At 35.2% G+C, this 10,374-nt stretch overlaps 1 protein-coding gene across 1 annotated transcript; it reads left to right on the top strand.

Annotated features, from left to right (window-relative positions):
- The first annotated feature begins 3,517 nt into the window (after positions 1 to 3,517).
- Positions 3,518 to 4,941, top strand: LOC131157175 (chaperone protein dnaJ 8, chloroplastic). The gene is made up of 3 exons (XM_058111134.1): positions 3,518 to 3,863; positions 4,007 to 4,075; positions 4,266 to 4,941. Exons 1-3 carry the CDS (start codon positions 3,654 to 3,656, stop codon positions 4,434 to 4,436), a joined length of 450 nt encoding a protein of 149 aa, XP_057967117.1. The 5' UTR covers positions 3,518 to 3,653; the 3' UTR covers positions 4,437 to 4,941.
- Positions 4,942 to 10,374: the final 5,433 nt, after the last annotated feature.

Genomic DNA, 10,374 nt, shown 5'->3' with positions numbered 1-10,374 from the left:
AGGTTGAAGAAAAATCTCTTTATGGGCTGAAACAGTCTCCAAGGCAATGGTATAAACAGTTTGATTCGTATAGGATCAAGATTGACTACAAAAGGCGTGAGTATGACTGCTGTGTATATGTGAACAAGCTTGAGGATGGTTCTCTTATTTTCTTATTATTGTACGTCGATGACATGTTGATAGCTACAAAAGATTTAACCGAGGTGAATCAGTTAAAGGACCTGTTGTATAAGGAATTTGACATGAAGGATCTTGGTTCAACCAAGAAAATACTTGGGATAGAGATTCGCCAGGACAAAACTGTAGGGAGGTTATGGTTATCTTAGGATGGTTATATATAGAAGGTGTTGGAAATGTTTAGCATGACTGATGCAAGACCGGTGTGTACACTTTTAGCAAATCATTTCAAGTTGTCTACTGTAGATTGCCCAAGTACGGATAAGGAAATCCAAGACATGTCAAAGCTCCCCTATGCTGGTGCTGTGGGGAGTTTAATGTATGTCATGGTGTGTACAAGGCTAGATTTGGCTCATGTGGTGAGTGTGGTTAGTAAGTTTCTCTCTAATCTAGGAAGGCAACATTGGGAAGCCATCAAATGGATACCTAGATACTTACGAGGTACATCGGGATATGACATCATGTTCGACAAGTAACAGGGTTGTCCTTTAGTTATGGTATTTGTTGATACTAATTATGTTGAATATATGGATGACAGAAGGTCTACAATGGGATATGTATTTACGCTTGTAGGAGGACTGGTATGTTGGAGATCCAAAGTACAGTCTCTGGTAGCGTTATTCTCGACTGAGGCGGAATATATGGCAGTTGTCGAAACTGCAAAGGAAGTCTTATGACTTACTAGTTTAGTCAGAGGGTTGGGGTTACAGTAAGATGAAGTGGTGTTGCATTGTGATAGTTAGAGTGCCATTTACTTGGAGAAGAATCAGATATACCATGCTAGAACCAAACACATTGATGTAAAGTTTCACAGGGTTTGGGAATTGATTACTTCGGGTGAGCTTGTGTTAGAGAAAGTTCACACATCTGAAAATACAACGGATATTCTGACGAAATCAATTACTTCTGAGATGTTTAAGCATTGTTTGGACTTACTCCATGTTTCCAATTGATAGAAGGGAGACAAACCCAACTAAGCGTTTCAAGTTCAAGGTGGAGCAATCAAATGTTTTTCTCGATTCTCCTAAGGGGCGTATAATTGCCAAGGTAGAGATTGTTGTTTATGGTGTGTGACTCTTATACTTTGGATTCATAAACAAAGAAGGAAGAAAAACATAAAGGGGCAGCACAGTAGGGACTCGTCGACGAGTGCCTTGTGCTCGTTGACGAGTAGATCCCGAGAGCATAAAAATTTTAGAGATCCTGAGATATTGAGAGCAAAAAATGGGCTCGTCGATGAATGCCCTATTGCCATCGACGAGCGGCCTTCTATGGATCATCGATGAATCCCCTGTACTTGTCGATGAATATGCCTGAGCTGCGAGTAGTTTTTTGAATTTTGAATTTGAACGTTGAGGTAGTTGGGTAATCGGAGGGAAACCTCTGAGGGATTATTATATATGTCATTCTGGGCGTGTATTAACAGAGAGAGTGATCATTTGAGAAGTGTATTATGTACTTTATGATTTCCTTAGTAAAATTCTTGTATCATTGCTTTTGTGGGGATGTAGGCCTTACCGAACCACGTAAATCTTGTTGTTGATCACTTTCTGGTTATATTTCATTTACTTGTTGTATTTATTCCGCTGTGCATCTTAATTATTCGATCCATATTACAACACTGACTTCTTATAAGATTTGACAAAAAGAGAGAGATTTTCTCTGTGATTTCAAAAATTCAATTGACCTCTCATGAGATTTCAAAAATGTCACAAATCTCTCATGAGGTTTTTATAAAAAATACACAAACTTTCCCTCAAAAGACTATCTTTTGCAAAATATAAGAAGAAGTTTGTATCTTCTTGACAAACAGTAGGTGTGGATTTTGACATTTTTGAAATATCAAAAGAGGTCTTCCAAATTTTTGGAACCTCAAGAGAGGTGCTTATCTTGTTATCTAATCTCAAGAAAGATTAGTGTCTTTTACTCGTACATTATATAAAGACAATGAAATAGCCCTTAAAACTTGAAAGTAATTATTATTAGAAGCTACTTTTTTCATGAGTGGAAGTGGTGATGGGTTCGTAGTGTACTATTAAAATATCCTTGTATTGTTTGTTATCCAACATTAGTAATTGTTCATTAATTATTTTACCAATTTTGCATTTGAATTTAATATATGACAGCTATATTTTGACAATAGACATACCTATATTTTAGTTCAACTTAACTTGGTATTTTTCCATAATCATAAATAGATCAATGATACAAAAGGCAAAATTGTCAATTTTGTCCTTTTTGATGCATAATTCAATTTTCATTTGAACGATGAGAATATTATAATTCTTAAAAATCAAATGTTTAAGGAGATTTAACTATGAAATTTTTGAAATGTTAAGGAACATTTATATCTTTTTGATAAATTTCGAAGAAAGTCTTTATCCTTTTCAAAAAAATTTGAGAAGGTGAATACCATTTGACAATTTTGCAGAACAAGAGCGATATATATATGTCTTTAAGTTCAAATTTTTAGGAACAATTTTTAAAATTATGAGTCTGTATTTTGGTGAACTTGGTGGGAGGTTTTAGGGCCTCTATTTTCATTTTTTTTCATGATTAAAAATAATAATTTTATCCTTATACAATGCATTTTTTTTTTTTGAGTTAAACTTCGAGTTTCATATTAAAAAAACTTTTGGATACTAGACGGTTCACATTTCATCTTTTGTTTTGTTTATTTATTAAAAATCATTTTTAGATTTTATATCTATATAGTTTGAAATTATTATTATAAATCAAATTCAAAGTTTCAAAATCTAAATAAGAATTTTAAATTTTTTGAAAAATCCAACCTATTTTCTTAAACTTAGAGTTTATTTTTCCAAAAATTTGAGTTCATCATAAGCAATTTTACTTTTATTTTCAAAAATTAGAATGCGTGTTTCATCAATTAAAATTTACAATATTACTCAATGTGTTAATAAGCCTAACCTAATTAAATCAAAAATTTAAATTTAAATTTCTTATTTATGACACACAAAGCACATGCTTTCTCAAAAAAAAAAAAAAGAAAGAAAGAAAAGAGAAATCCCAACCTCCAATCAAAAAAATGAAATAGAAATAAAAATAAAAATAAAAGCTAATTTTAGAAATGACAAATTAAAATAACTTCCCGAAAATAAAAGCATATTCCCAGAAGAAACGCCAACAGAAAAATCAAAAGAAGGCCAAAAGAGAGAACGACTCGGACCCACGTAACCTCGGATAAGACCGCCACCCTATCTCCTGCGCTCCCTCACAATACGACGCGCCACGTCACACCTCCCCAAAACCAATCCCCACTGTGGATAGGGACCCCTCACCCTCTATATAAGCACACCATCTCCATCTCCCCCCTCCTCCTCCATCCATTTTTCATTTTTTATCTTTTCTTCTCCGTCCGAATTCTTCAATTTCTGAAGCGCAGATTCTTTGTGCGCGCAATTGGTGATTCTAGCTTTCTGGGTTTTGGGTTTTGTGATCTTGGTTGGTTGGGCATGGCGACCGCAGTTGGGGTGATTGGGGGCCGCGGATCTTCTTCGTCTTCTTGGATGCAGGTGCGGAGGAAGAAGGAGAAGACGACGATGGGGAGAGGAAAGGTTTTTTGTGTTGCTTCTTCTGTCACGGATCCCTACAAGACTCTTCGGATCCAGCCCGGTGCTTCTGAATCTGAGGTCCGGAAAGCCTTCAGACGACTCGCTCTGCAGGTATTCTTGATCCCTTGAGGACTGTTGTCCTTCTTCATATCATATCATATCGTGTGTTTTTTTTTTTTATAAGTGACGGAATTTGATTGATTGTTGTTGTGGAAATCTTATAATGTGTAAATTTTCTTTTGGATGTGTTGCAGTATCATCCGGATGTGTGCAGAGGAAGCAATTGCGGAGTCGAGTTTTGCCATATCAATGAAGCTTATGATGTATGTTATCGGATCCTTCTCTGTTTTACCAAAAAATCTTCTGGGAAAAACTAGCATTGAATGTGAAATTTGAATTCAAAAATCATATAATTTTTTTTTTTTACAAAACAAAAAACAAAAATTATATGAAAAATTTATCTAAATTTATACGAGGAATCTGATTGTGTGTTACGTGATGATCTGTTTGCAGATTGTGATGAGTAATTTGAGAGGGGAACCAAGGGGACCGGACGAAGATCAAGGAATCGACGAGCCGATGCGAGGGATGAACGATCCAGACTGGGACATGTGGGAAGAGTGGATGGGTTGGGAAGGAGCAGGGATCCGGGATTATTCCTCCCACATTAACCCCTACATTTGAAAGCTTTTCTACTGATTAAACACCCTGTCACCATGGGCATCCCAATAGTTGCAGCTTCAGACTCTTAAAGTTTGAGATTTCGGGTCTCGGCATCGGCAAAAGATGAACCCTCGCTCAACGTGTAGCTCAGATTCGATGCCTCTGTTCAAGCGACACACCCACTTTCAACCAAAAATTCACTGTGCAGTTGATTGGTAAGTTGGTGTTTGTAAATATGCTGGGAAGAGGGTTCAAATTTGAAATTTGTCTTTGGGAAGAGGATGTGATTGGGTTTGATTCATCCATGGGAGGGCTTTTATATCTCCTTTTGTAAATGAAAATAAAGAAGTCTGTGGTCGTACTTGCACATAGTAATGGGAGATAGTAGTAGTGAACCAATCATGGTTTGCCTAATCATGATTTGGGTTTTAATTTCCATCTCCACTTCTTTTTCAATTTAAGAAATCATGTATGCTTCACCAAATGGATTGATATAATAATTGTATAAGAAAGTTGTGTTATTTTAGATGTTTTTAATTTTTATTATATTGGTAAGAAATTTTACCTATGGATTTGAATTTTTGACTTAAAAGAAAAAAATTAATATAATTTTATAGTGCCATTTGTTCACATTCAATTGTCAAAATTTATTTTTATTTTTTTTACAGAAAAAAGAAGGATGACACCTCCATTTATTTATTGATAACTTCTCACTCAATTGTCAAAATTCATACTTTTAAAACAAGGTTATTTTTTTTGTGGGGCGGAATGATTAATTATTTGATTGGAGATGAATTATTTGTGTAGTTGAGTGCGAGCTTCTAATTGATTAAAGATAAAAAGAAAGAAAATGACATTTACCATGAGTAGATTTTGGTTAGAAAATTTAGTGCCTTAAAAGTAAACTCACTAAACTTATTAATTCATGTTTTACACTAAGCTAAGCAGTCAAATTTGGTTTCCTTTTGAATACGACAAACTAGAATTTTAAAACAAAATTATATAGATGTGTGTGTGTGTGTGTGTGTGTGTCCACTTTTTATTTGTTGAGATATATGATTTATGGTCAATTATTATATAAGGTTTTGAATTATTATTATTTTTAGTTATTAAGTGTTGACTTTGGTGTATTCCCAAAAGAGGGGGTGAATTGAATTTTTAAAAACTTTTTTTTAGATTTAATCAGATATCAGTAATAACCAACTTAGGGTCTTTTTAATCATATACCAATTGTGCAGATGATGATTTGTAGAAATTAAATTTTGCGCAACATTCACAATCTAATGAAATAACATACATGTGCAGTAAATAAATTGCGGAATTATAAAGTAGACACAATATGTTATCAGGGTTCGGCCAAAATTACCAGACCTGACCTCAACCTTTACACACTCTCCTTGTGGGGCGGAGAAGATGCTAACAACTGATCCTTACGGGTTAAATCAAACCCCCTCAGACCACGCCTGGAATACAATAATGAAACACAAATTTGTGTACAATTCAAAGTGCTTCTATTACAAACAAATTTGTACCAATACGCACATGCAATAATCAATGCACTTCCAAATGATATATCTATAAGTTCAGTGAAGATATATGAACCGACTCTCAAGATATTGTTAATGTGCAATCAAAGTGTGAAAGTGTATTATCATACTATCTTTGAAACAATATATAGATATATATCAATCACAAGTAGGGTTTCAAAGATTTCCAATAGAATGATCAAATATCTCAAAATGATTTTTGAAAATATTAAGCATAAGAGATATTTGTAAAATAAGTTTATCAAAAAATATTTGCTTCAATCCACAAGACAAGCTTAAGAGTCTTGCAATCAAAATGCAAAGACTCACAAGCTAGTAAGATTTTCCCCACCCAATACATTTATGAACTAAATCTATGAGAAAAATCTTTGGCTTAACTCTCCTTTAAAAAAATCAACAATCAACACAACCAAGAGAGTTTAAGCATTGTAGGATCTCTCAAGATACTCTCACTCAAAAGGATTTTGCAATCGAATGATCAATGAAAGAGTATTTGGCTTAGTATAGGACACTACAAAAAAACTGATTTTAAGTGACGAAAGTATTAGTGACGGTTTTAAAATCGTCACTAATAGTGTTGTATTAGTCACAGTTTTTAAGAATCGTCACTAATAATGTAAGCATTAGTGACGGTTTTAGTAGCCCTCACTAATACAACACTATTAGTGACGGTTTACTTTCGTCACTAAAAGCTGCGCGGTAAACAATTTTCGCGCGAAATTTTTTTCAAAAAAATATTAGCGACGATTCTCGGGTATTAGTGACGGATTAAATTCGTCACTAAAAGTCACTTATTAGTGATGATTAACAAACCGTCACTACTAATATTTATGAATATATAAAAAAAAATTTAGTTAAAGATATTAGTAACGGATTAGGAGATCCGTCACTAATAATGGTGTATTAGTGACGTTTCTAAAACTGTCACTACTAGTGTTTTTTATTTAAAAAATATTAAAAAAATTTAGTTAAGGGTATTAGTGATTAGTGACGGATTGAGAGATCCGTCACTAATAAGAGGATATTAGTGATGGTTTTGAAACCGTCACTACTAGTGTTTTTGATTTAAAAAATATAAAAAATTTTTAGTTAAGGGTATTAGTGATGGATTGAGAGATCCGTCACTAATAAGAGGATATTAGTGACTGTTTTAAAACCGTCACTACTAGTCTTTTTTATTTAAAAACTATAAAATAAATTTAGTTAAGAGTATTTAAGGATCGCAGGCGATTAGGGGAGGGACTGGGTCGAGAAAGTCTTGTGAGATGACGCGGGGAGTCTCTGCTGTAGACTTGGGGGGGTCGCCTACTCCCGAGCATGGGGGTGGACTTGCGCGGGGGGATAGAGGTGACCAAGCTCTCCTGGGAGTCCCGAGAAACCTTTTAGAGGACCGGGGGAGCGCGCGGGAGGATGCGAGAGGGGAGAGTGTTGTGGTGGGGAGACGATACACCGGGGTTGGTACCGTTGTCCAGATAGAATTTCATAGAATGCGAGAGGGGGTTGGGGTGAGGGGGGGAGACGAGGGGAGAGAAACCTTGGAGAATGGTGGGGAGAGATCCGTCTCGAGGACCTTAGGGTTGTGAGAGACGAGGGGGCTGGAGCCAGAAGCTTGATGAGTTCTCGCTGACGGAATTGGCAAGAGATCCGGAGGATATTTGTGTGTTGGCTGTTTTTCTTCGACGAGTTTTGAGGAGGAATGACAACTGTCCACACTAATAGGGTATTAGTTGAGATTTTTTGAAACCATCACGAATAGTGCTTTTGTATTTTTTTGTTTAAAAAATATCAAAATAAATTTAGTTAAGGGGTATAGTAAAACGATTTGACAAACCGTCACTAATACCCCTTTCTAAAAAAAAATAAAAAATACATCATTTTGAAAAAAATAAAATACATAAAAATTAAGTTCAGAGTTTTAATGACGGAATTTGTATTGTAATAGTGAACTATTATTTAGTGAATTAACGGATTCGAAAACTATCACTAATACTTCTTGTTTTAAAAAAATTAAAAATTTTAAGTTCAGAGTATTAGTGACGAATTTATGAATTTGTCACTATTGTTCTTTTATTAGTGATGGATTTGAGAACTGTCACTAATACTTCCTTTTTTTTAAAATAAATAAATAAAAAAAATTTCAATTCAGAGTATTAGTGACGATATTGTAAATTCGTCATTAATAAGAGACCAATAGTGATGAATTTTTAGATTTGTCACTAATACTTCATTTTTTAAAAAAATAAAAAAATTTAAGTTCAAAATATTAGTGGCGAATTTATAAATTCGTCATTATTGGTCTCTTATTAGTGACAAATTTCTATATTCGTCACTACTAAGCCATTATTAGTGACGAATTGTGGACCTTCACTAATGCTATGTTATTTAAAAAAAAAATGTAGACGGAGAATAGTAGTGACGGTTTTGAAACCGTCTCTAATGCCCAAAAACTCTTATACTTATCCGTGGGATATTTTCCCATGCTTTCCCTCCTGCTCCAGCTCCTCCTCTTCCCCTCTTGCTTCCGCGATCCTCTCTCCCAATCTCCCACTACTCGCGGCCTGGTCGGTAGTGGTATGCTTGTTCCCGTCGGCATCGCAGCAGGTTCGTCGGAGGCCCTAGTGGATTGAGGCCCAGTACGCCTCTCCCAGTCTCCTGTTGCGACCTTGTTGTGTTGAACCGCTTTCCTAGTCTAGTTCCGCTGTTCCCAGCCAACTACCGGCCCTTCTTGCCCGACATCTTGGTTTGATCCTGTCTTTTCTTTCTTTCATGTGAATATAGTGTAATGCAGTATAAATGTATTGATAGATGCTTATATGTGTTACTTATGGATTTCGTTTTATTTTGTTACCTTGATTCTGCCATTATAATGAATTAAAAAATATGTGATTTTACCCCAGAAAAAAAAAATCTTGCCCAAACAAACAACTCACCCCTCCCAACTGTGACTATTTCGCTAAAGGATTTGATGATTTCTGCAGGGTGTTGTGTGATTGGGAGGGAAAAAATGGCATTCATTAAGAGAAGTAGAGTAGTTTGATCGATGAGATTTGGGCCCAATCAGGGTGCGCCACGCATATGTGGGAAGATCAGTGCGCTGGCTTGTACCATCCATGGATGTGACTTTAAGGATATTGACGCAGGCAGGGCTATGAAGTCTCAATAATTATGTCAAAAATAAATGTGCAAACATGCATTCTGGAAATATGAACCAAAAAGTTGATATAGTGTGCGCTGTGGCGTCTTCGTTTCGGTTGAGAATTTACTATAATATAAATCAAGGGGGGTAAAATACTAGGCTATGTAATTAGCAAGATGGGGGGCATGGGGGAGGGGAAGGAGGTGTGAGAATGGCCCTGGCTTGTCATAGGACCATAGAGGGTGTGGGAGCATATGGACTAGATAAAATTGTGGTTACAGATATTGAAGTGATTGCTAATGTTGAAAGTATGAGTCAAGAGAGGCAGGTGAGCATCTCGGAAGATATGAGTAGAGATAATAGCGCGAGATGTCCTTGTGTGTAATATGACTCAAGAAATGATTTATTTTTGTAGATTTAATATAACTAACTAAGTGGATATAAGATGTATAAGCGATAAGCGGGATTGAGGGAAGACAACAAGTAAGTCACAGGTACAATGTGCGATGAGTTACAATTAATGGGTTCTATTGAATTATAGTAGTAGGATCATGGGACTCTAATTAGATATAATAAGAGATAGTAAAAAGAGAACATGATTGAACCAACGTATAGATTTGTAAAGGAATGATAGGGAAAAGACCATGACACGTTTGAGGTCTCTTTTCTTGTTGCGTCTCAATTATTGTTATGATTGCAAATAGGAGTCTATAGGTCATGATGGCAGCTTAGTTATAGGGATTGTAATTATCATTAAAAAATGGTCTAATAGTGGTGTAAGTTGTTGCCTACAAGTAGGGTCTAACTTGTGATTAACAATATGTTCCTTTTGCGTAGGCAACTTTTGAAGGGTTGATAAACACGCCAGGGACTTTGACTTGAGTTTTGATATTATTTACGGTGATTGCTTCAAGTATGTGAAGAAAAATGAAAAATAGGATGTATTTTTTTTCTCTCTACAGTGTTAGGGTTTACTCCCCACTACTAATGTACTTTCAGGGGTTAATAGGGATGCCGCTTTTTTTTTTTTTTTTGTATTAATTGTGTTCTATTGCCTGAAGCCATTGAATTATTGTTTAGTGTTTTGGCAATTTTGATATGTTTGGTGCTATTTTAATTAGAATGCAAATTACTCTCTCGATGACTATTATTTTTAATTTGTCTTTTGTTATGATTTTTAGTGCTATTTCCATTTGTAATTAGGAAGAGAATATTCTATTTCACTGATTTCACATTGTATTTAATTGTAGTAAGTATTTTGCTTCAAGGTGAGGAA

The sequence above is a fragment of the Malania oleifera genome, chromosome 6 (assembly GCF_029873635.1).
Source record: "Malania oleifera isolate guangnan ecotype guangnan chromosome 6, ASM2987363v1, whole genome shotgun sequence".
Classification (NCBI taxonomy): Eukaryota; Viridiplantae; Streptophyta; class Magnoliopsida; order Santalales; family Ximeniaceae; genus Malania; species Malania oleifera.
This window is presented reverse-complemented; position numbering and strand designations above follow the sequence as displayed.